The 27207-nt window shown below is 39.2% G+C and overlaps 1 protein-coding gene and 1 long non-coding RNA gene across 6 annotated transcripts in view; both read left to right on the top strand.

The window, feature by feature from the left end:
* The window catches only part of QTMAN (queuosine-tRNA mannosyltransferase), a 457067-nt gene extending 445108 nt beyond the window's left edge, over nucleotides 1-11959 (top strand). For 2 of the 4 annotated variants that reach the window (XM_086351432.1, XM_086351597.1), the window contains one exon: nucleotides 11304-11397. In XM_086351432.1, coding sequence (XP_086207558.1) covers nucleotides 11304-11342 — 39 coding nt within the window. In that variant the 3' untranslated portion in view covers nucleotides 11343-11397. Of the gene's footprint in view, nucleotides 1-11303; nucleotides 11403-11659 lie in introns of those variants that run through there. The other 2 variants (XR_015145715.1, XR_015145716.1) reach the window with 2 other exon arrangements.
* A 4398-nt stretch (nucleotides 11960-16357) lies between these two features.
* LOC147378287 (uncharacterized) overlaps nucleotides 16358-27207 on the top strand; it is a 32063-nt gene continuing 21213 nt past the window's right edge. The window contains exons 1-2 of one of the 2 annotated variants that reach the window (XR_015145779.1): nucleotides 16358-16465; nucleotides 17742-17829. This is a non-coding gene — a long non-coding RNA (uncharacterized LOC147378287). Of the gene's footprint in view, nucleotides 16466-17741; nucleotides 18436-27207 lie in introns of those variants that run through there. The other variant, XR_015145778.1, reaches the window with a different exon arrangement.

Raw genomic sequence — 27207 nt, 5'->3', positions numbered from 1 at the left:
CTCCGTCCATGGGATTTTCTAGGCAAAAGTACTGGAGTGGGTTGCCATTGCCTTCTCTGCTGTGGCTTGCAAAGAATTCTAATTAATACACTTGGTTACAGCTACCACTGGGATTATTTAAATTGTAGATAGCTTTCTATACACACACACACACACACATGACTTGCTTCTACTTTCAAAATTCATTTTTTCTTTTTTGTTCTGTTTTTATGCATGTGAAAGAATGAGTTGGGTTTTAGAAATGTATTTTTTAGTCTTGTAGGTGTCAAGCATTTATTGACCATGACTTTAATTTCTTAGTAATAATTTCCCCCAATCCCTAATGTTATATTTTTACATTTATTCATACATTCCTTTCTTGTTCATTCAGTAATTCACCTAGTCATTAATTTCTTTTTTTTGTAATGTGCTATGACGTATTTAATATGTATGTGGAAGGCATTGCGTTAGCAAAGAAAAGCAAATGTTAAACCACATTTATGTACCCTTAAAAATAAATGCGTGTGTTTTTTTCATTTTATTACATTTTTAAAGGGGAGCAATGGGACAAAAATGAGGCACACGTGGACATTCCCCATTTTCCCTCATTTGCTAACATGTCTTCTTGTGCTCTGAGGTGAGTTCAGCTCGGAGAGTCCTGCTTTGACAGACAAGTTCTTCTGAGCTTTAGGCATGAGAAGAGGGAGGAAAGGAAGAGAGAACAAAAGTTCAGAAGGTTAACTTTGGGGGAGGAGGTTATCTTGACTTGAGACTGGAATTTGAAGACAGATGTAAAGGAGCAGAAGCAGCTGCCGCGTGTGAATCGCTGGATGGGGGAGGCAAAGGGGGATTTTTAAGGTTCTCTGTTTCCTTCATCATGTTAAAAAAACAAATGAAGAGCTTGAGTTATTCTGAAATTATTTGTGGTTGCTGCACTCTCATGTATTTTTGTAACCATGGTGTTGCTCGTGTGGGTTATTGTTTTGTAATATCTAGCGTTCTATTTGATTACATGCGACAGAAATCACCTCACATTAACGAGGCATAAAATTTGGCTTCTATGTGGAAAAGTTTTAGGAGATGATCTTGGGCATTATGAGACCCCTTGCTCTGGCGCCACTCTCTGGGATCTGGCTCGGGCGCCACTCTCTGGGATCTGGCTCGGTCTGTGTGTCTATCTTTCTCTTTCTCATTCTTTCTGTCTTAAGGTCCTCCTCCGGATTGTTTTCTCTGTAAAAGGCTATCTCTGTGTGGTGGGAAAGATGACTCATCATATTTCACAGGATTGTTACAGCCTAAGAGGAAAGAATCAATCATGTCTAGCATCCAAGTCAGATCCTGGTAAAAATGTCACTTTCCCCCCTACCTGAGTCACTTTCCTGCACTTCTGGGGGATGGAGGAGAACCGAGCAAGACATAATTTCAGATGACTGCTCCCATGTTACAGAGGGATAATTCTTTCAATCCGTGGTACAGGAAACTTCCCAGCTACTGAGCAGAGTGACACTGCATCTCCGGGTAACAGTGCATCTCTTTATCAAATGTCCTCTCGGGTATTTACATACAGGATTGAATTCTTACTAAATTTAAGACAATTTAAGGTATCTAATTGTCTTTTCAAAGAGTTGTTCAGAGGTTTACACTCCAAGTAGCTTTGCAATGAACATTGTTGGCTGGGCAGAAAAAAGTTTCCCAGGTGGCGCAGTGGTAAAGAATCTGCCTGCCAATGCAGGAGACACAAGAGACATGGGTTCAATCCCTGGCTCAGGAAGATCCCCTAGAGGAGGAAATGGAAACAGCTCTAGTATTCTTACCTGGAAAATCCCATGGACAGAGGAAAACTATGGAGAACAGTATAAAGATTCCTCAAAAAATTAAGATTAAAACTACCATATAATCCAGCTGTCTCACTTCTGGGTATTTACCAAAGAATTAAAAAAAAAAAAAAAACCTAATTCAAAAACATATGTATATGTGTGCTCAGTCACTCAGTTGTGTCCAACTCTTTGTAATCCTTTGAATTGTGGCCCACCAGGCTTCTGTGCGGAGAAGGCAATGGCACCCCACTCCAGTACTCTTGCCTGGAAAATCCCATGGACGGAGGAGCCTGGTGGGCTGCAGTCCATGGGGTCGATAAGAGTCAGACAAGACTCAGCGACTTCACTTTCACTTTTCACTTTCCTGCATTGGAGAAGGAAATGGTAACCCACTCCAGTGTTCTTGCCTGGAGAATCCCAGGGACGGGGGAGCCTGGTGGGCTGCCCTCTATGGGGACACACAGAGTCGGACACGACTGAAGCAACTTAGCAGCAGCAGCAGCAGACTTCTGTGTCCATGGGGTTGTCCAGGTGAGAATACTGGAGCATATTACCATTTCCTCCTCCAAGGGATCTTCCCCACCCAGGGATCGAACCTGCATTTCCTGCGTCTCCTGCATTGCAGGTGGATTCTTTACTGCTAAGCCATCAGGGAAGCCCTTAATTAAAAAACACATAGGTACTTCTGTGTTCATCGTGGCATTGTTTACAACAGCCAGGGTATAGAAACAACCTAATCCCGTCAATGGAAGAATGGATAAAGAAGATGTTATAATATTTTATATATATAAATATATATACACATATACATAATGGAATACCACTCAGTCATTCAAAAAAGATGAATTCTTGCCATTTGTGACAACATGAATGGACCTTGAGAGTATTATGCTAAGTGAAATAAGTCAGACAAAGAGAGACAAAGACCAGATGATTTCACTCATATATGGAATATAAAAAATAAACAAACAAAAATAAATGAACAAGTCGAACAAAAATAAATAGGTAGCTGCAGAGAACAGAGTAGTGGTTCTTACCAGACGGTAAGAGTTGGGTGAAGGGTGAGTTGGATAAAGAGGATCAACTGTATAGTGAGAGATGGAAACCAATTGTTGGTGGTCAGCACATCGCAGTGTGCACAAAAGTAAAAATATAAGGTAGCATACATGAAACTTATAAACTAGTGCTACCTCAACACAATTTTTTAAATAAATAAGCAGTAAGGAAAAAACCCCAAACAAAACAAAACTTCCTGTGGATTGTTATGAAAAGTTTTGAATCTCCAATGATAGAAATGTTTGGGGGGTACATTCTGAGTTTAACCAAATTGGAAGTGCAAATAGAACCCTGGTCTTTCTTTTGTATGCCTAAAACTTACACAAGAGTTAAAGAGGTCAAAGTCCTGAGCCCTGGTTATACAAAGGACTGGTGGCTTGAGGGATGTAATGGTTGGTGACCAAAAATAATTCAGAAGATACTTTGGGCTCTGACTATGAGGCTTTACTCAATACAGAAGAATTAATTAAACTTAAAAGCTTCTGCACATCAAAGGAAACTATTAGCAAGGTGAAAAGACAGCCTTCAGAATGGGAGAAAATAATAGCAAATGAAGCAACCGACAAACAACTAATCTCAAAAATATACAAGCAACTCCTCCAGCTCAATTCCAGAAAAATAAATGACCCAATCAAAAAATGGGCCAAAGATCTAAATAGACATTTCTCCAAAGAAGACATACAGATGGCTAACAAACACATGAAAAGATGCTCAACATCACTCATTATCAGAGAAATGCAAATCAAAACCACTATGAGATACCATTTCACACCAGTCAGAATGGCTGTGATCCAAAAGTCTACAAATAATAAATGCTGGAGAGGGTGTGGAGAAAAGGGAACCCTCTTACACTGTTGGTGGGAATGCAAACTAGTACAGCCACTATGGAGAACAGTGTGGAGATTCCTTGAAAAACTGGAGATAGAACTGCCTTATGATCCAGCAATCCCACTGCTGGGCATACACACTGAGGAAACCAGAAGGGAAAGAGACACGTGTACCCCAATGTTCATCGCAGCACTGTTTATAATAGCCAGGACATGGAAGCAACCTAGATGTCCATCAGCAGATGAATGGATAAGAAAGCAGTGGTACATATACACAATGGAGTATTACTCAGCCATTAAAAAGAATACATTTGAATCAGTTCTAATGAGGTGGATGAAACTGGAGCCTATTATACAGAGTGAAGTAAGCCAGAAGGACAAACACCAATACAGTATACTAACGCATATATATGGAATTTAGAAAGATGGTAACGATAACCCTGTATACGAGACAGCAAAAGAGACACTGATGTATAGAACAGGCTTATGGACTCTGTGGGAGAGCGAGAGGGTGGCAAGATTTGGGAGAATGGCATTGAAACATGTGAAATGTCATGTGTGAAACGAGATGCCAGTCCAGGTTCAATGCACGATAAAAAAAGAAAAAAAGAAAGTGGAGGGTTTTTTGGTATTAATAAATATATTCAAATAATCTTTTGTAGGTAAACATAATAAAATTTGTGTACATAGTGTTCATGGTACATATGGTACATTGAGTTATTGTTCCCAATTCCTCCCTGTTTTGGGGGTTATACAGTACATATATATATCCTTTTTCATTGACTTGGCATTGTCTCCCACTAGAGGAGGCAGAGTACTGTCCCCAACCCACTGGTGTTGGGCTTGGCCACGTGACTTGCTTTGACCAACAGGATTGGGTGGAGGTAACAGTGCCTCTCTGAGCTGAGGTTTTAACAGGTGTTGCATGTCCCCTTTGCTTTGCTGTCTATCATTCACTGTGAGAACACAATGGGGGAGCATATGGACATATATGAAGTAGACCTGAATTCAACCGAGCCTGCAGTTTGAGTCCAGAGCTGAATCCTGAAATTGAGTTTTTAAAAATGAATCACAATAGCTCACAGACCCATGAGGGAGAAATAAATGCTTGTTGTTTTAAATCACTGAATTTTGGAGTGGTTTTTCGTGAAGTAATAGCCTCAATAGCTTTCTTCCTTGTGGTCTCTTTTGCTAGTGTGCAGATTATGTCCTCTCTATCATTTTATGGAAGGGGAAGCCCTTAAATGATCCTGGATTTATCCCCACTTCCCTACAGAATTTCCAAGTCCTTGTTTCCTTTGCCCTTCTGGGTATGAAAATGAAAGCTGCTATGTTTCTGAGCCATAACCACCACCCCAGCTCCTACACTGCCTTGTTAGTTCTTGCAGTCACCACTTGGGTTCTTAGTTCCTTTTTTCTTTTGGCCCTTGGATTCTTCTTATTTTTCTGCTAACTCAACTCTCGATTAAAAAGGATAATGAAAACATTTCATGGAAAAACTTGACTGCTTCTCCTTCCCCTTCCTGAATAATTTATTTCTAAAGCCGCAACAAACATCAACAAAGCTGCTAGGTGAGACAGAGCAAGATAAGAGGATATAAGGGTCTAAACAAGATGAAGAGAATAGCTAGTCAAGGGTGGCAGGCAAAATAGCCTGAGGAATCAGCCTGAACAGGGTGAGAAGGTATCCACACGGGAGTCAGAGCCCAAGCAAGGGGAAGAGGCATCTGTGTGTGGGAGGGAGTCATAGTAGGGATGGGAGATGGGTTGCATAAAGTGAGGTTGATTACATAAGTCAACATCTGAGGAACTGTGGAAGCTTGTATTCTCATTATTAGAGAAGATTACATACATGGAAAAGGGAGAAAACTAGAATCAACATGTGACTGGAAGTGTAAGACGAGCTCATGGTTTTCAGCATATGTATAACTTATAGAGAGACAGTTTTCAATTTCTATAGATAGAAATAAGTGTCAAGGTAGATACATGGTATACGCATAAGTATACTTCCTGGCTCTATCTTCTGATAGAGCTGGGAAGCACCAACACTCCAATAACAATGAACATACACAGCACTCGAGTCTTGGCTTCCAAATACTATTTTCCAGTAAAAAAAGAAAAAGAATTTTTAGAGAAATGGCTGATTCTGGGACTAAGGGGGAATAAAATTACAAGAAAAATCTGGAACTTCTACCATAAACCAAAGATCTGAAACTTCTACCATAAACCAAAAATATATTTTAAAAAAATGATTGGGAACATATCAAAAGAGCCTAAAGGTCAGTTTAAATGGGCTCCTGCTAGCCACACTGGACATAATTGGAGTATTAATACTGATAGAAGGGACTTCCCTGGCAGTCCAGTGGCTAAGACTTCGCAGGGGTGCAGCTTCAGTCCCTGGTTGGGGAGCTAAGATCCCACATGCCTCATGGCCAAATAAACAAAACATAAAACAGAAACAATATTGTAAAAAATTCAATAAAGACTTTTAAAATGGTCCACACCAAAAAATAAAAACTTTAAAAAATACTGATAGTAATGTGATAATAACTTGTAGAATTTACAATATTAAGTAAAATAAAAGACCAAGAGACCATACCAACATAAATGAATGAATGAAAGGATTTAAATTTGATGAAGAACAGGATTCGGTATGTTTTCATACCGACAAAAGGGGGAAAAGCCTGGAGGACATCACTTTTAGCAAGTGGGGACAGTGAACATCAGCTATGGAAACCATGCATGACCCGGTCTGATGCTTTGAGAGGAACACTGCCTCACTTCTGTGATACTGTGATCTGAATCAAATCATGAGGAAACTTCAGGCAAATTTAAACTGGGGGTAATTCTACAAAGTAATTTAATTCTTCTTTAAAATATCAATACTGGACTGAAAGTCAAGCATAAACTGAAGAATATTCCAGTCTAAGAGACTAAAGAGACATGATAAGTAATATGGTGTGTGCTTCTGAAGTGGATCCTTTGGTTACAAACATTATTGTTGCATCAGTTGAAACTGGAATGTGGTCTGTGGACCAAAGGGCAGGAGTGTATCAAAATTCATTCCCTGGTTTTGTTAGTTGTGTTGTGGTCAGTAGGAGGACACTCTTATTTGTAGAAAACACACATTGAAGTGTTTGGAGCTAATGTACCATCTGGTCAGCAGTCTATAAGTATTCAGGAAAAAACAAGCTATTTGTATTGTGCATGCTAAGTCTTTTCAGTTGTGTCTGACTCTTTGAGACCCACTGTAGCCTGCGGGGCTCCTCTGTCCATTGGATTCTCCAGGCAAGAATACTGGAGTGGGTTGCCATTCCTTCCTCCAGGGGTCTTCCCAACCCAGAGATTGAACCTGGGTCTCTTATGTCTCCTGCATTTTCAGGGGGGTTCTTTACCACTAGCACCACATGGAAAGTCCGTATTTGTACTGTAGGTCTAACTTTTTTGCTAGAGGGGAAAAAAAAGAATTTTTGATTGTTTCAAAATCTAAAGCATCTAATAGCAAAAAAATACAAAACAAAAAACAAACAAACAAAAAACCATGTATAATATAACTCAATTCTAACTATTCTATTCAACAAGCTAGGGGGAAAAAAAACCCAGCCAACTAAACTCTTAAGAAAATAGGGGAGAGGGGAAGGTCGAACGACAAAATTAACGAAGTAGGAGACAAAGAAGCAAGAGAGAAAAGAGGGAAAGGTGTCCACTCTTCACCACTGAACAGCTGCTAAGACTTTTTCCTTACTTGCTGAGGCAATGGATGCTCTTGCTGCTGCTGCTAAGTCACTTCAATTGTGTAAAAGAGAGGGGAAAAGATAGTTCTCAGATTTGAATTTCAAAATTCTGGGCATTTGTGTATCAGACATGCCCTAAAGATCTGAAAGCATGATATTAATATCACAAACCAAATATTTGGGGAAAAGAGATGAAAAGTCAGTGTTTTTCACTGTATATTAAATGAAGTTTCTATAGTTAAAGAAGAGAAGTAAAGGAGAAAATGGTCAGAAAGGAAGCACAGAGCTTAAATACTGGTGGTGTCTCTGAGAAGGGTCTTTGCTCTGCTCTTCCTGCACCTGATCTGGAAGAAATGCCCATGATTAGCAGAATCTGGGAACAGAGAGCTCTCTGGTTTTGTATCTTGGGGGAATTCCAGAATCCTCCAGCCTCACCTGTGCGCACCACAGTGCAGAAGCAGTCGAAGAGAGGTCGCAGTGTGAGTGCTTGGGTAACCAGTCAGAGAGTGCCTCTGTGCTCCTGCATCCCAGTGCCTCTCTGAAAGACCCATATAGTTTCTGCAGGCCCAGAAGGCTAAGGACGCTAAACCTAACAGGTTAGGGCTAGGGCTGGCTCAGGCAAATTAATAAGGTCCAGATAGGATGGCGACATCGCAGAGATTCACACAGGTCAGCACTGGAGGACCAGAAGCGGTAACACATCTCTTAGTGAATGTCAGTGTGAATAGGCGATGGCTCCCATCCTAGCATCCTGTTTGTAAACTATTCTGAACATAATCCCCAAAGTATCCCCATGGCTTTTTTACAAGTTACTGAATGGATGGATGGATGGAGAGATGGATGGATGGATAATTAAAGGGCAATTCCTAAATTATATCACAGTCTAAAAGCTACTGTTATAGAATTTCATACCACTAAAAATGCCACTAATAGGCCAAATCACCCTCATTTATTTCTGCCCATCCTAGCATTGCTTTTCCAAGATCAGCAGCAACTACAACTAGTAGAAGAATAGGTTCTAATATAATTTTCACCTGCAGCTGCAATAGCCCCAAAGTCAGTACATATAGTAAGTGACTTTGCAAAACAGTACATTAGGAAAAAACACCATTGGAAGTTTCTGACACTAAAAAGTATTTTTTACGAAAGACATGTCTTCCATGTTTGCTTGTTTATGGAAGACAAATAAAAGGCATTTGAATTATTTTCTGCCCTGTTTGGAATCTTCTCTTTTTATCTTGGTCTTACCAGGTTTTTATTTGTATACTTAGGGAGATCTTTGTGGAAGGAAATTTGTAATTCTAAAGCAGTCGACAAATGAACACTCACACAGCATAACCAAACCACGATTTTATGCAGATTTTTCTCTTTCGTAGATTCTAAGTTCTTAAAGGAAAATGTGGATGCAGTGGTGTGTCACAAGTTCTATTAGAGAAGTCCGTGGGAAAAGAGTACAACATGATGATCAGCCTTGGCAGGCTCCACATACAGTGTGATTATATTGTAATACTGTTTGATGCAATGATATGTTTGATCAGTTTCAAGAGATGAATATCACCTCACTTCAAACAATATGATACAGTCTCATTGTATGGAATTATGGCTGCTGTCAATCAGCATATGGCATAACCCTTAAAGTGCCATCTTCAGGGAATGTCATAAAAATGATTGCAACACTTGCATTAATTAGTAAGTTTTTGCACTAAAACCAAGCAAAACCTGTTAAGACAATTTATCTGCTATATCTCTGTTCATTTTTGTTATTATAGAAACATGTACATAACCCATCCTTGCAAACACTCAGCTGATTAACTCAACTTACTAGAAGAGCCATTATAATAAAAATCCTAGTTATGATTATAAACCTCCTTCCCCATATAAGTCAGTAAGCTGTATTTTCTCTATTTTGTTTTATAAACTCCAATATACCCTTACCTTAAACCAACTATCCTATCAAAGTGAGTGGCAGGTGCAAAAGAAAGGCAAACATTAAATAATCATGAAGTCTGCGGTCCTGACAAGACAAACTCAAAATTTAAGCTCGACAAATGACAAATAAATGGCATGGGTGCATGTTTAGATAGAATAAATACAGATTAATACAGAGTATTTTGAATGTCATTAATTTCACTTTCTCAGTGTTAATTGTTAAATACACATTTTGAGAGAATAAGAATGACAATCCTTTTTTATATTAGTTATGGAATATTTTCCCTCTTGGCTGAGGTTGTGTTTCTCTGTTACCCATTATTTTGCCATTGTCACCCATTTTAACTATTTTGATTTTCCCCAATAATACATAATATGAGAAGTTAATGGTTTGACATGGTACATACTGATTTGATCTGAGACTTAATACATTTTCCCAAGGGGGCTAGAGACCCCCAGATTCAGCTTAGTTTGTTGACAGTGTATGTATCACTTATTGTGAGCCTTTTCCCGAGAAATTCCTCTCCTACCTTGTCTGCTGACACTCTCCTTTCCACTTTTCCCCAGAGTCCTTTATGCCTGTTACTAACTGAGCAACCATCCTCTGTGGTAGACAGCCTTCTAAGGTAGCCTCCAATGATCCCTGACTCCCTGTGCTAATTCAGTCATGTCCAAATCTTTGCGACCCCAAGGACTGCAGCCCACCAGGCTCCTCTGTCCATGGAATTCTCCTGGCAAGAATACTGGAGTGGGTTGCCATGCTCTCCTCCAGGGGATTTTCCCGACCCATAGATTGAACCCACATCTCTTACATCTATTGCATTAGCAGGCAGGTTCTTTACCACTAGTGATATCCGGGAAGCCCTCCCTAACTCCCAGTATTCACTAACTTGTACAATTCACCCCTTCCCCTGCCTTGAACCTAGTGACTTGCTTTTAAAGAATAGAATATGAACAAAGTTATTAGGTTATAGAAGACCATGACTTCTGGTTTGCTAGCAGTGTCTCACTCTTGCTGACTTTGAAGAACCAAGTGTCCATGTTGGAGAGCCATATCTGACCAAGAGCAACCTCTGACCAATGGCCGGCTAGGAGCTGAGACCATTCCAATAGCCCATGAAGAACTGAATCCAGGCAACTGCTAAAGTGAGCATTAAAGCAGATCTGTCTGCTCTAACGTGACTGTGGCACCAGTTGACGTCTAGATTATAGCCTCCTGAGAGACCCTGAAGCCAGGGACCCTGCTAGGCTCTCCTTAGACTCTAAACTCACAGAAACTGTGAGATAGTAAATGTGTGTGGTTTAAGTCACTAGCATTCCCAGAAGGCTCAGATGGTAAAGAATCTGCCTGCAATGCAGGAGACCCAGGTTCCATCGCTGGGTCAGGAAGATCCCCTGGAGAAAGGAATGGCTACCCACTCCAGTATTCTTGCCTGGAGAATTCCACAGAGGAGCCTGGCAGGCTACAGCCCATGGGGTTACAAAGAGTCAGACATGACTAAGCAACTAACACTTTAAGTCACTAAAATTTGGGTTTGCTGTATAGCAATAGACAACTAATATAACTACTGTCTCTCAGTGAACATGCTTGACAGCTCACTGCAGCTCCTTTTTGTGGTGAGTTGTAGAGTGCAGTGGGGCTAGAGCTCTTCACACCAATCTTCAAAATATAGATTTCATCCTCACTGGAAGGCTATAAGGAAGAGCTGATCCAGTCCACAAAGAAATTTGTGAAATCTGTAAGACCTTCTCACAAAGACCTTACCATTATTCATGAGCAAGAAATATTGACAGTGTTTATTCCTTGGGATAAGGTTGTAAAGCTTTGAGGTATAAAGGTGCTATTTCTTTTTCCAAGGCAAGGTTTGGCATCTACACTTACTGGGACTATAGAAATATAAAATGGTTTTTATTCATGTCATGAGTGCTATAGTCTTAGACACCTCTCTCTTGTTTCACAGACTTTTTCACACTGCTACATCATGTCAGCAGCTTCTTGAGTTCTAGACTTTGTGGTCAAATTGTTAACAATCCCAGTAGAGCCTTCAAAAAACTTAGAGGTAGGTGGTCTTATTACCAGTAACTGATGTGATTTGTAGGCTTGTTCCTACAACAGGGTTATATAATTTGTAAATTATTTTATCATTTACTCAGTTATCCACATTAACAGAGGGGAACGATGATAAAGCAATTTAGTCAATAACCAAACACATTTTATTTTAGATTTTATTTATGAAAAAAAAATACATATTTGAGCTCTCCTACACATTTTAGTTTTAGATTTATTTATGAAAAAAAAAATATATATATATTTCAGCTCTCCTAGGTATGTTTCGGAGAAGGCAATGGCACCCCACTCCAGTACTCTTGCCTGGAAAATCTCACGGACGGAGGAGTCTGGAAGGCTGCAGTCCATGGGGTCGCTGAGGGTCGGACACGAAGGAGCGACTTCACTTTCACTTTTCACTTTCATGCATTGGAGAAGGAAATGGCAACCCATTCCATTGTTCTTGCCTGGAGAATCCCAGGGATGGGGGAGCCTGGTGGCTGCCGTCTATGGGGTCACACAGAGTCGGACACGACTGAAGTGACTTAGCAGCAGCAGCAGCAGCAGCAGGTATGTTTAACCTAATATTAAGATCTTCTTGTTTCTTTGATTCATGTTTAGTGCTCGTGCAAAGAGAAGGAAACGCAACTGAGTGGAAGAGGAGAGTTAATTTGGTGCTGAACATGTTTCATGGGTGGTCCATGTGTGATTTATCAAGAACTGATTTATTTAAAAGGTCCCTAAGTAGTCTAGAATTTAAAACAACAATGGAAAAACAATAACAACAATAACCAATGAAACTTCTTTCCTTATTAGATTAACAAAGATTTTTAAAATGAATTATATCCAGGCAAGGTTATAGAGAAAATGGCTTACACACAGTTGGTGGGAGTGTAAATTAGCACATCCTTTTTTTCTAGAATAATTTAACAACATAGTTTAACATTTTAAGTCCATTTCATGTCTACGAATTTGTGCCAAGAAAATAAACCTGAATTTGCAAAGATGTTAAAAGATATTTATTGAAGCACTGTTTATAAGAATAACAATTGAATATAACCTAAATATCTGTCAATAGAATTAAATACATGATGAAATATACAAAATAGAGGCTACCATAGCCAGATAAAGGGAAACACTTGTATCATGGAAAGGAATCAGAAATATAATGTTAAATTTTTAGCTAGTCATTGAATAAAATGTACATACTATGACTTCAATTTTTTAAGTCAACCTGTAAGCACATGGATTAACAGCTGAGAGATATACACCAAATCATAAAAACTGATTTTCTCTAATAGAAGAATTATCTTTAGATATTTGAATATTTTCCAGTGAGATGTATAATTTAGCAGTCAGAAAAGATAGCTATTTTCCCTTTGAAAAGAATTCTAGATATTAATTTTTGCTTTTCCTGTTTTGGACACTGAAAAAAAATCCGCACATAATCATCTGTTCTTCTTGTCCTCCAGGTGCTCATCTAGTTTTAATTAGCTCAGCTAACATTTATTATGGAGAAGGCAATGGCACTCCACTCCAGTACTCTTGCCTGGAAAATCCCATGGACGGAGGAGCCTGGTGGGCTGCAGTCCATGGGGTTGCGAAGAGTTGGACACGACTGAGCGACTTCACTTTCACTTTTCACTTTTATGCATTGGAGAAGCCAATGGCAACCCACTGCAGTGTTCTTGCCTGGAGAATCCCAGGGATGGGGGAGCCTGGTGGGCTACCGTCTATGGGGTCACACAGAGTCGGACACGACTGAAGCGACTTAGCAGCAGCAGCAGTGTTTATTGAGCACCTATCATGTGTTCTGTGATAGTCACTGTGAAGAAGCAATAATAAATAAGAGTCTCTGACTCTGATGAAAAAGACACATGAAACTCCACGTGAAGTAAAACGGCAGTCCCCAACCTTTTTGGCACAAGGGACAGGTTTCTTGGAAGACAATTTTTCCATAGACGACGGAGGTGGGGATGTTTCAGGATGTAACGAGAGCAATGGGGAGTGACAGTCACTTGCCACTCACCTGTGTGACCAGGTTCCTAACAGGCCATGGACCGGTACTGGTCCACAACTCAGGTTTTGGGGAGCCCTGAAATAAGGTGTATAAATGTTATATTACAGTAGATGTATTTAAGATATGGGGCTTCCCTGGTAGCTCAGCTGACAAAGAATCCACCGTCAATGCAGGAGATCCTGGTTTGATTCCTGGGTTGGGAAAATCCCCAGGAGAAGGGCTAGGCTACGCACTCCAGTATTCATGGGCTTCCCTGGTAGCTCAGATGATAAAGAATCTTTCTGCAATGTGGAAGACCTGGGTTCTATCCCTGGGTTGGGAAGATCCCCTGGAGGAGGGCATGGCAACCTACTCCAATTCTTGCCTGAAGAATCCCCATGGACAGAGGAGCCTGGTGGGGTACATACAGTCCATGGGGTCACAAAGAGTCAGAGATGACTGAATAGACTAGGCACAGCATGGCACATTTAAGATTAGGTGGGGTCACAGAGGAGGCAGCATCCATTTAAAATTATTGAACAGTTCATGAATTTGTATGTTCTCTCTGCAGGTACTTTTTCCACTACAAAAGTGTAAATGTCTTGAGACTGATTCTATAACATATACTTTTAAAATAACTTATTTGGAGTCCAGAATCTTGGTGATAGTATGCCAGGGGCTCATAGAATACATTTCATGTTCGAATTATTTATTTGCTAGAGTAGTGGGTTTTGAATTTTTGGAATTCAAGACTGGAGTTCCAGTATGAGAATAGGCAGTAACACATTGGAATGGATTTAAAAATTCAAAGCACTCCACAAGTAAGCCATAACTTCAGGCCTAGCAAGGTCTTAGGGTATCTTTGAAAGTATCCAAGGTATCAAGATAAGCTAGTTCACATAGTTCTGCCTGAAAATGGAGCTAGTGAAAAAAAACAAAAAAACAAAACAAAAAAAAAAAACAAAAAAAGAAAATGGAGCTAGTGTTTGAGCAGAATGTTTATATTCTAATAAAACCTCATAGGTGAACTATATTTGTTTGAACACATATAATCCATATAGAATCTGTATGTAAATACACTTATATAAGCATATTTGGGAATCACAGATTTAGTAAACATGTCTTCCCTTCATTACTGAGTTGAAGTTTTGTTTTGTTTTGTTTTGTTTATCACAAAGGGCTAATTGTTCAGTAGAACACCTACCTGAGTGAACATTCTGTCAGGATAGACACGAATAGGAAATCATTAGCTGAAAGCCGACCAACAGATACTCACACACCTGGGATGGATGGGGCTGCTGGCTCGGCCGTTTCAGAGGAGACTGTAAGAACACAGAGCTCTTTCAATAGAGCTAGTCAGTTGAGAGCTTTGTTCATGTTTTTTAAGAGACTAAAGAAAGTTGAGGCCGGCAGGGGAGAAAATCACTGGGACGGTTCACTGAAAGAGTACTTGCCCCCAAAGATTTTTATACTTTCCCCACAGAGATTGACTTAATCTGCCACTTGCCTTTCTTCATTTTCCAATCATTAATCAGATGACAGAACAGCTGAAGAAGAGAAATAAAAGGAGAGGAGTGAAGAAGAGAAAAACCGGATACGGTAGAAGGATCAGTCTCTCCATCTATCAATATGAGAATCTGGGGATATTCATGGTCCGTAGTGACCACACTTGAAAAGAGTTCTTTGGGATGAATCCCACTGTGTGTGACTTAAGTGTTAAAAATAAGACAACACGCTCCAAATGTGATCACTTATGATAAACACTGTATCACCAAACTGAGACTTAATTACAGTTTCAGCTTTCCTAGAAATGCAATCTTAGACCAGTCCATCAGGAATCTCCATATTAGCTATGAATAACTAATAATCTTTAGATTATTAGTTACATAATCTGCCTGCTAGATCCCTGCGTGCTGCGTGCTAAGTTGCTTCAGTCATGTCTGACTCTCTGCGACCCAATGGGATTGTAGCCCACCAGGCTCCTCTGTCCATGTGATTCTCCAGGCAAGAATATTGAAGTGGGTTGCCATGCCCTCCTCCAGGGGATCTTTCCAACCCAGGGGTCAAACCTGGGTCTCCTAAATTGGCAGGCAGGTTCTTGCCACTATGGGAAACCCTGGTAGATCCCTGCTATCCCCTAAAGGAAAACTATCTTATAATAACCAACCCACTTTTTAGCTTAGTATAACACCCTTATTCCTGCTCCCTTCTGTCTACAAAAGTCTTTCATTTTGTACAGCTCCTCAGAGGTACTTTCTATTTGCAAAATTGAATGCTATTTATTTCAAATTGGTTTTTGCTCAAGTAGACTCTTAAAATTTTTCATATGCCTCACTTTATCTTTTAACATAAGCTGCAATTGCATTCCAAAGTCTGTGAGACATTGCTCAATTGAAAACTTTGTAGCCTTGAAATTAGGAGCTCTGGGTCCTAGTCTGAGCCTTCTCTAAATAGCTGTGCAGTGGAGAGCATGCTATTTGTACTATAAGTGCACTTCAGCATCCCTATCTATTAAAAATAAAAAGAAAAACAATGCTTAACCTGTTAACCTCATCTCACATGACTAATGTGAAAATGTGAGACATCGAGTACATGAAAATGTCTTGAAAGATTTCAAACAAAGTGCAAAATTCAGACATTAAAATCAAATAAAGGTTTTTTGGGGGTTGTTGATGGAGTAAAATATTTCCATGAAACTATTAACTGATGACTTTACTTAATAAACTGTGTGACTTGCCAAAAAATGAATTGGTGTTAATTATAAAATTACCTTTTAATTAATGCATTCATTAATGATCTAATCAATATCAATTGAAGGTTTATTATTTTAAGGAGGATGGGCAATTAGCAGTTTAACACCATGAAAAAGAGATAACCAACTGACGGATGGGTCCCCATCAAGTTTAATTTTAATTTGTTTTAAAAGTATCTTCTTGAGGAATGAGTTTAAATGCACATCACTCTTTCTCCTTTCAGAAAATGAATATATAAGTTGTTTAGAAAGCATATCTGAATGACCAAGAATGAAGTTGGCATACGTAACAAGAAATGAGCACATCTTCTAAATGGGCTCGATGGTATGGTCTAAGTTCTATTCTCTCACACAGTAATATAACTGGATTGCTCTTTAAATTAAGTGAATTTGTATGTCCGCTTTCCCTTAATGGAATCAGTTTTGATATACTCTTTGTTCATGCTGTTATGGCTTCAGTCTAAGGGTTCTTTGTATTAACTTTTTAAAGTTACATCACAAAGAGGTTTTAAGATTTCCCAGCAGGCTTTTATTTAACCAAAGCTTTTGATCTCAAACCTGCTGGGGACTAGTGAAATCCTTACCAATTCTCCAGGAACTTCTCTCTATTGGAATTTGAAAAGACCCACCTGAAGGATTGAACTCCCGGTATGGTTTCGGCCACCCTTCTGATCAGGCTATTCAAGCAGCCAGCGAGGGCGTCTAGTGCACCCTTTGTGATCGGCTAAGCAGCCTAAGGTGTCCTTTGCAAGAGCTGTTCTCCCGAGGAAATAAAAACCAGGAGGACACAGACCGATATACCTTATTTCCTGCTATCTTCAGTTAAAGGTGGATTGCAGGGGGTCTGCTTAACATCCTTTGCTCCCTAAATACCTTTTGGACGTGGGAACTCAATAAAAGAACTTTCATTGCATCCATTACCCTACTGTGGTGCATAACAAATTAGATTTAAAAGGCTACTTTTTCCCCCTTACAGCTATTTCCAACATTTTCTTTAAAATTTCAATTTAGTGTCTAGTGCCAGAATATTCTATAATATACCAATAACACCAACTGAACATTACTTCCAAAGAATCAGGCTCATATTCTTATAGACAAATTGTAGTTTTTAATTAACATAAGGTAAAAAAATAAAATTAAGGTAGAAAATTAATTATGCTTAAGACATGTTAAATATGAAACTATATAAAGCAATATTGTTCTTGGATAACTCTTTTTAAAATACAAACCTTCATTCACTTATTTGTCCCCAAATTCCCATTTTTTAAAAAAAATTTCACTTGAGGTTGAAAAATATCAGTGCCACATTTCTAAAACCTATTTTGAGAAATGGTGAGGTAAAAGTCTCAATGATAATATTTAAATATTATTATTCTATTTTAAAGTTCCATGTGCAGAGGTGTTAGGGCATGTCAACAACAGAGAACACAGAGAGCACTACAGCTTTGTAAAGAACACAGTATTTGTGGTACTGTATAGAGAACACATTTGCCCATAGACCACTTCTCCAATATAAATGTTTATCTTTACCTTTCTGTTAATGTGATGTCAGATCTCTTCATTATTTAAAAAAAATTTTTGGACTCTGTTTTGATACGCAGAGATGGATATTACTGTCATTGCATCAGATGTGATGATCCCTGATAAAGCCTCAAATGAGCTGTATGCTGAAGAACTAGAAAGAAATGTGTAAGTATTTCCAGAAGCTGTAAAATATTCAGTGCTCACTGCTTGAGGACATAGCCTCTCACACCACAGGTATACAGGTATTACCAGACATTAAAGCATTTGCTTTCAGTATGGTTTTTTTTTTCTTCTTTGGGCTCTGGTATAACTCCAGAAAAGTAGCTGGAACCATCTCAAATTCTGAATATGTGGTAGAGTGGTCAGGCTATGTTCAATCTGGATTTCAGAACCACTGCTACCACACCTGTAGAATATGACATAATTGTTCTGTTTCATAACTTATTAATTTTAGTAAGCATTTGTTACACATCTGATTGGTAGATATTTATGAATAGCTGCCTGATGGAATATTATGTTCTGCAGTTAATAAATAATAACTGATTATAGGAAGACAATATGCTATGAATTCTTTCTCTGGAGAAAGAGGGGCTCAAAGATTTGCAGAACTGAAAATCATGAGCATTATGCATAAAAAGCTTTCTGATTTTTACAGATAATATAAAACAAGTGTTACTTATGTTGTGTTACAGTAATCCCCCACTTCTTGTATAAAAAGGGTTATGCATTTTTGATGCATAGATGAAAGTCTTAATAAAATATCTCTAATGATCCCCAGTTTTTTCTCATTCACTTTTATTCACAGAGTAAATAGTTACTTTTAGGGGATGATTACACAACAATATCTATCATTTAAAAGTGTATATCACCTTTGATTAGAAAATTGCACTTCTAAAATGTACTCTTTAGAAATACTCACAACATTCTGCTTCAGAATGGAGGATGTTCACTAGTGCATGGATGAGAAGAAAAATTGCAATCACTCTATATGTCCATCAACATGAAATTGATAATGAGGAATCAAACATCTATGGTAGCAGTACCATCATGGTTGCATGTCTACCAACACCAAGCAGTAATTCCTCATCCTGCATGACAACCATTTCAAGGAGGTATTGTTAACATCACACCTTACAAGTGTAGAAAGTGGATTACAGAGAAAATCACTTATCCAGGTCACAGAATTACTAATAGTGAAGCTAGGATTCAGATTCAGTCAAGCCATTTGGTCGCAAAGCCATGAACTTACTCTATTAATATTCATATATATTGTACAGACCTTCCCAGGTGGCACTAGTAGTAAAGATCCATCCCTGGGTCAGGAAGAGCTCCTGGAGAAGGGCTCAGCAACCCACTCCAGTGTTCTTGCCTGGAAAAGTTCGTGAACAGTCCATGAAGTCACAAAGAGCTGGACATGACTGACTATAACATTCTTATTACCCACTGTTATGTGTGTATTCAAAGAATGAGATAGTTTTAGAGATTATGAAATGAAAAAAAGTCTAAGAAGTAGTCAAAATAATTCGGTAAAGATTATGTCCATATACATTAGAATATAGCAAGAAAAATTGGAAGGATTATTCATCAAGCTGTTCATATTAAAATATCTGTGGTTAGACTTTTATTTTCTACTTTGTGTATTTCTTTAATATTTAGATATTTTATAAATATGTATACTAAAAACAATATAGTTCTTTAAAATATCAACATATAAGAAGGAGTATCAATAAAAATAAAAATTATTTTATCAAGACATGTGGCATTATTTTCAAGATCTCAAGTGCTGGCATTCAATTTGGCTTTTTTTTAACAAAGCATAAATAAGTTATACCATATAGAATTTTCATACGTTGAACATTAATTATTTCAGCCTGTTTTGGGGGAGGATGATGTTTGGATTATAAAGAAAGCCACCGCATTGAGACTTTTCCCTTGTATAAGCAAGTTTTGCAAGTATCCTGTCTTACAACTATTGAATGAAAACCCTGTTTTATCAATAAAGTTATACATGTTTTTATTTCACATTCTTTGTATTAGAACACAACTATTTAGTCTTTTAAAGGAGGGTTCTGTCAAGCTTTCTAATATATAAACACTACATACTTTTGCATCTGTAAACTGTTTCCATAGGTGATCATTGCATCCAGGTTCCTAAGAACAAGGAAAAAAGCTGTGCATTTTATTCTGAAGTTACAAATGGTATTTGATACACCACTGTGCTAAACATAGGATTGAGCTGCCTCTGGCTTTACTTCTTGCATTTCAGCATTAAAAAAAAAAAATCAGTCATGGGTAATGCTTTCAAAAATGTTAATCCCAATTTTTACTTATGGATATCACATGATTTTAAAAGGTAATAAAGAGTATTTTCAGTAATCAAGGGTGAGTCAAGGAAAATGGCTTCTATGGGAGTAAGTCAGCCAAACAAAAACTTGACCCAACACCAAGCTTGTTGTCAGAATCACAGCTGCCACATCAACCAATGAGACCTGACATGGAGGCAGCCAGGAAGTCAGGTGCCGAGGCTGGAAACACTCTGTTCCAGACCCATTGGCAGTTGGCCCTTCAGCTGCTGTACAGCCCCAGTCTGGGCCCAGGGGGGCTGGATCTGGTTTTGGATTACAGGAGGGAAATGAAGTACAACCAGTATCGTCAACAGTGAGGCTGTCAAGTTGGTACTGATAATATATTCATGGGGCGATGTATTGTTTTGCTCTTCGGGTTCTGTGAGGAAGGAGGGCTAAGGGAGAATGCACATAGCAGCTCTGAAAGCATAATCGACTCTGCTCGTAGGAACCGGTGATGGTGGCTCGGGTTTCCTTTAACCTCTCAATTCTTTCAGGTGGCATGTCTTAGTTACTAAGTAGGATCTTGAAAAATATGGACAGAAATGAATGCCAGGTTTAAAAAGGAGGTGTGGTTAAAGGGACATGATACTCAGATTTTAGAAAGAAAATGGATTTTTGAGTTTGGCATTATTAACAGAGAGCTGTCATGTTCCTTTCCTTCAATAGAGGAAAGAAGTGACCCAAAACAGAAAATAAATGACCCATGCTGTGATTAGCAGCTCACTGTGTTTGTTTAGTGTCAAGAATGCTGCTAGGATTTAATAAAACTTCACAATCATAGATCACCTCCCCAAACAAAAGCTAATAAACAAAGAATACATCTTTAAGGTAAGTCATCTTCTAACACCTTTGAAGCTAAGGATTGTCCTGCATGCACATAGCAGGCATTGCGTAGACACTGAAAACTGAACATGACTCACTGAACCTTAAGTCTGTGTCCCTCCCAGGTAGACATCCAGTTGTATGCCTTTCAGAATCATATTATTACACTCTTACTTCAGCACTGAGACTTTGTATAAAAACTTTATGAAAAGTTTTCTCAATGATAAATGCATTCATTCATGATAGTGAATAGCACGACCCACCGTAGCACCTAGAGTGATACCCTGACCATAGTATGTTCTCAATAAACACTTATTAATGTTGCCAAAAGTCACTAGGAATTGCCAGACTTTAAGGGGAGTTTAAAAGATATTACATACATGTTCTTATCTTTTAATGGGCACCCCCAAAGTTACAGGATAAACAAATGAAACAAATTAAAAATTTACTCACAAACACATAACTTAAAAACCTATCATAGAAACATCAAAAACAAGAGGCATTTGTAGTGGCCAGAGGTTAACTTTTCAGCATGGTACTGATGGAGGAGATGTATAGAATTGATAACAGCTAACTTTCATGGAACACTTACTATTGGCCAAGCACGATGTTTATTGCTTTAGATATATTGATTGTCTTATTTAATTTTCACTACAACCTTAAAGTAGATGATATTACTATTTTCATTTAACAGGTACGAAAACTGGGGTTTAAATTGTCAAAATAATTGCCCCAGGTTAGGAGGCGGGCAAGCCAAGCTCTGCAACTAGAAAATCTGGGTCACTGGCCCTATATAAGGATCTAAACTATGATCTGAATGTTTCTTTATGCTCTACCACCTCCCCATCCCCCACCTCCACCAATATCTATATTGAAATGTTGCTGTTAAGTCGCTTGAGTCATGTCCCACTCTTTGCAACCATAGCCCGCCAAGCTCCTCTGTCCACGGGATTCTCCAGGTAAGAACACTGGTAGGGGTTGCCGTGCCCTCCTCCAGGGGATGTTCCTGACCCAGGGATGGAACCCACATCTCTTATGTCTCCTACATTGGCAGGCAGGTTCTTTACCACTAGCGCCACTGGGGAAGTCCATTGAAATCCTAATGCTTTATGTAATGGTATAAGGAGGGAGGGCCTTTGGTCCTAAAAGTAGAGCTCTCATGAATGGAATTAGTCTCAATATAAGAGACCCAGAGAGCTCCGTATCCCCTTCCACATGTAAAGATGCAGCTGGAAGACGGCTATCTACTGCTGCTGCTAAGTCGCTTCAGTCATGTCCGACTCTGTGTGATCCCATAGACAGCAGCCCACCAGGCTCCCCCATCCCTGGGATTCTCCAGGCAAGAACACTGGAGTGGGTTGCCATTTCCTTCTCCAATGCATGAAAGTGAGAAGTGAAAGTAAAGTCGCTCAGTCATGTCTGACTCTTAGCGACCCCATGGACTGCAGCCCACCAGGCTCCTCCATCCATGGGATTTTCCAGACAAGAGTACTGGAGTGGGGTGCCGTCGCCTTCTCCATGGCTATCTATAAACCAGGAAATAAGCCTTTACCAGAACCTGGCCAGGGTGGCACCCTGATCTTGAACATCTGGCTTCCAGAACTGTGAGAAATAAATTTCTTTTGTTTATGTTACCCCATCTAATGGTATTTTGTTATAGCCTCCCAAATAGATTAAGACCATATATAACAATATGGAAGAATGGTAATCTTACAGTCAGAAGTCTCAAAATTTTGGAAAATTGTTCAAACATAATCACAACTGCACATTTAGGACTCAGTTGAGGACTGAAATATCATGAGTGTACCTCTAGAGATCCAGTTATCTTTTGTCTCTTTAATGGCCAATGTTTTTATTGTGGAGTTTTGCATCCTCATGACATTCTCTGGCCCTGATGGTACTTCTCTTGCTGCTTCTCACAAGCCAGTCACTCTTCAGCCTCCTTTCTCCTCAGAGCTACATGCCTCTGAGACTGACCAGCTGGCAGGTGGTCATGCCCCTGGAGAGGAGTTCTATCTTCAGGCCAGCTCAGAGAGCTTGGCCCTGACAGGAGCCTTAAGGTAAAGGGCTGATCTCAAATTGAATTGCCATGACCTGATGGGCTGGTTAATTGTGGATGTCAACTGGGCTAGGCTGGGGAACCAAGATTTGGTCAAACACCAAGTCTGATGTTCCTGTGAAGATATTTTTTTTAGGGGTGACTCTTTTGGACTCAGTAGACTTTGAGTAAAGCAGATTATCCTCCATAACATGGGTAGTCCTCACCCAGTCAGCTGAAAGTCTTAAGAGAAATGACTGAGGTCCCCCTAGAAAGAAGGAATTCTACCTCCAGACTGCCTTCTGACTCAAGATGTAGCATCAGCTCTTCTGGGTCTCCAGTCTGTTCTGCAGATTTCAGGCTTACCAGCCCCCATAATCCATTGCTTTCTGAGGAACCATTGGCAAGTGACTTGATCTCCTTAAAACTTGGGGTCTAACCAGCAGGATATTGTGATCATTAGATGTGATGAATTATATTGTGATAATTAAATATTGTGAAAATAAACGATACTTAAGTGCTCACTTTATGTACATAAATTGCTGGACATCTAGTAGATGCTGAATAAAACTAAGTTTTTCATCTCTTTCTCTAGCAAAAGTTATACTAAGCCATTCTACTTATTTTTTTTAATCTCACTGGAAATTCTAGTGTTAGATATAAAAGAATTTTTCTTATAATTGACTGATATTTAATGTGCCAATTCAAAGCTATCTCATGTTTATGTATTTAAGATATTTTCAGTCTTGCCACTCATTTCTCAGATCAACTAGTTAGTTTCAATTCTTATTGTCTCTCATAATATTGAATGCAATGCCTTTTCTTACCAAAAGTCACTATCTTTATGAACCTTCAACCACGTTCTCTTAGTCAGGGTTCTCCAGAGAACCAGAAACAGGAGAATGTGTATATATGCATAAAGAGGGAGAAAGATTTACTTTAATTGTCTTTATGATTTCTATTTACCATGTTTCATTTTGCTATTTTTCTCTATTCTTATTTAGATTAATTGGTTTTTCTTTGTTTTTGATTTTTTTGTTATTAAATGGAAATTATATATTCTACTTCTGTTCTTCAGTGCTGCTCACACATTTGTAACAAGTACATTTGACCTTTTTGCTTTAATTTCCAAAAATTACACTCTTCTTTTGCTGTTCATTGTTCAGCTGCTAAATTGTATTTGACTCTGTGACCCCATGGACTGCAGCACACCAGGCCTATCTATATTGTTTTTACATGACTGGTTTCCATATTTTAGATAGTGCTTATAGCATAGAGACAGAAAGAAATACTTTATATGGATTTATATTAGACTTTGGCCACCTGATGTGAAGAACTGACTCATTTGAAAAGACCCTGATGCTGGGCAAGATTGAAGGCGGGAGGAGAAGGGGACGACATCACTGACTCAATGGACATGAGTTTGGGTAGACTCCAGGAGTTGGTGATAGACAGGGAGGCCTGGTGTGCTGCAGTCCATGAGCTCGCAAAGAGTCGGACATGACTGAGTGACTGAACTGAACTGAACTGACACTATTTTGAATTCCTTTAGACAAGTGATATCAGAACTTTATCACTAGCGTTCTTCTTCTTATTTATTATTATTATTTTGGCTGTACCACACAGCATGTGGGATCTTAGTTCCCTGACCAAGGTTGGAACCTAGTCCCCTGCGTTGGAATTGTGGAGTCTTAACCACTGAACAGCCAGGGAAGTCTTATCACTAGGGTTCTTAAATGTTAATTTATTTTTTCTCCATTCCTTTGAGATCCTCATTTTAATTTTAACAACTTCCTCTCTTCTCTACTCCTATTATAACCCAAAACAGAAAAGAGATGAGAGGAAGATGGTAAAGAATCTCTGAGAAATAACAAAAAGAAAAAATAGTAATAAGTGAGCAGAAGAGAAGGAAATAAAAACAATATGAAAGAGAGTAAATTTTCAAGAGTGGAGAAATAAGATGATGGTATCCCAAAGAACAAGAGTAAAGAAGTTATGAATTGGGCTTCACTGGTAGCTCAGTAAAGCATCCACCTGCCAGTACAGGAGACATGGATTTGATCCCTGGTCCAGGAAGATTCCACATGTCTTGGAGCAACTAAACCTCTGCGCCACAACTGCTGAGCCTGTGCTCTAGGGCCTGTACTCTCAAACAAGAGAAGTCACCGCAATGAGAAGCACAGCCAAAAATAAGTTAAATAAGTAAATAAATGAAAGTATAATAACAACAAAAGCTATGGGTCAGAGAAAGACAGAGTGAGGCGTGGGGTGCTGAGATCGAGAAAGCGCGAAGCGTTGTGGGTGATGATGAGAGGAACAGATCAAGGACCATTTGTACCTATTGTGTGCTGGACAGAACAGTAGAAACATTTCATCCACAGCTCATATGTAGAGTCAACAAATGTATGAACAACGAATGATTATTTCATTTGATAAATCAAAGAAGTCAGAGAAATTAGACAGCTCATCCAAGATCGGAAGAATTAGTAAAATCCTGAGTCAAAATGCATGCCCAAATCTGTGTGTTTTCACCAAAAACTGGGCAGGATTGGAAAGGTCACTCTCCACCCACTGTGTGAAACAGAGGACAGATGCCCCTGCTTCTTTCTTCTTTTCTTTGCCAGCTAATTACATGTCTGATTAGTGTAGGACAAAGGAAAATGCACAGAAGAGAAGCCTGACAAGGTTGAGAAGGAAATGGCCGGGGAGAAAGGAAGATGATTCATTGATAAGCTCTTTGTCCTCTAGAAATGCAATAGGCCTCCTAGGAGGAGAGACTCAGTGTCTAGGGGGCAGCTTGGGCCTTGAAGGAAGAGTCACCCAGAAGAGAAAGAGAACAGAAGAGCTGGAGTGTTTTCAGACCTCCCTTCCTCAGCAAGCCACATGCACACTAAAAGTGCTGTAAAATGTCTTTGATTCTCCTCCTCTTCATTCATACTGTTATATACCGGCCTGTGCAACATCGCCCTTTAAAACCAGGCCGCCTTTGGAGCAGTGATTTAACTACTTAGTGTTTCTCGAGCATCTAATCCTTGAAACAGGATCCTAGGTCGTACTTGGTTAAGACTCAGTACAACTTCAGTGGGGTCTGCTGCATCATTCACTCCAGATAAAACGCCAAGAAATCAAAACAGGATTATTCAGCAATTTGAACAAAAACTGTTTTCCCGCTGATAACACTGAGTGTCATGTCACGTTCCTGGTAATGAAAGTCGTCGTCAGATACATGGTGAAGTCAACTCACCTTGTCATTAAAGTTCAAAAATTCAAAAGCCCTTTCTTCAAAAATTTTTAAAATTCTTGCTAGCTTTTATCACCATTTCCATTGTGAGATTTCTTTCTCCGAGATGAAAATAAAGGTCATTTTTTAATTCCCAGCTTCTAGTTTAGTGTTATCTCAAATCGAGTCTTGACATACACATCATTTTAAATTGCCTCTTATAGTTAGAGACAAATTTGAAGTTTTCAATCAAAATTGAGGGTTTCTTTCGACTCTCTCTTAGGTACATGTAGAGCCTGCTAAACATTTCAGAGCGTGGGTGGACCTCCCTCTATAAATTGTAAATTGCCCACGCTTTTGAACTCCCTTTCTGTTTTAAAGCTACGTAGGTTAAAAATTAAGCCCCTACAGTGAAGGGCACCTGTATTTGCTCTCCCTATTATGCAGCTATACTGAAATGCTTTACAGCTGTCTAAATTAGCATAATTAAATCCACATCAATTAAAAACCTCAATCACCTCTCTCCCCTTCACATGTAGATGGTGACATTTGTCTAAGGTGGGAATTAACAAAGGAACTTTTTAACAGTTGAAGATCTGGCTCAAAAGGAGGGTAATAGGATTGGTCTATTGTTCCGGGTTCATCTAAGATGGGGAGCAGTGGTCAATGAGAGCTATTTGGCCAAAATCATCTGCCGTTTGCATTTCAATGCTGCTGGCAGCAGGGCCGGCCATTCGAGATGTGCATTTTACAACAGGCCTCTCCAGCTACTGCTCTTTATCCTCCAATAATGAAGGTAAACAAAGCGCCATTGTGACTTTGGGGGTGGTGGTTGTTTTTAAGCTGGGGAAGCCTAGTGACCTCAGGATAGTGACAAGCCTACACCGTGTGGTGCTGGCAAAAAAAATTCCTGGAGATGAAAACTGACGTGGGGTCTGGGGGTTAATTTCTGGAACAGACAAATTTGCATACAAATGAAAAATGATGGGATTTCCGTTCTCCTAAATTTTCAATGTCATCAGCATCAAACAGCAGCCTTGTTCCCTTGCTGTTTGAAGAATATTCATTACTTTAGAAGAAGGGGCACCTTGCTTGGTGTTCAACTCAATGCAGGT

Source organism: Bos grunniens, chromosome 2 (assembly GCF_055505025.1).
Source record: "Bos grunniens cultivar Pamir isolate PY7600 chromosome 2, Bosgru_T2T1.0, whole genome shotgun sequence".
Taxonomy (NCBI): Eukaryota; Metazoa; Chordata; class Mammalia; order Artiodactyla; family Bovidae; genus Bos; species Bos grunniens.
This window is presented reverse-complemented; position numbering and strand designations above follow the sequence as displayed.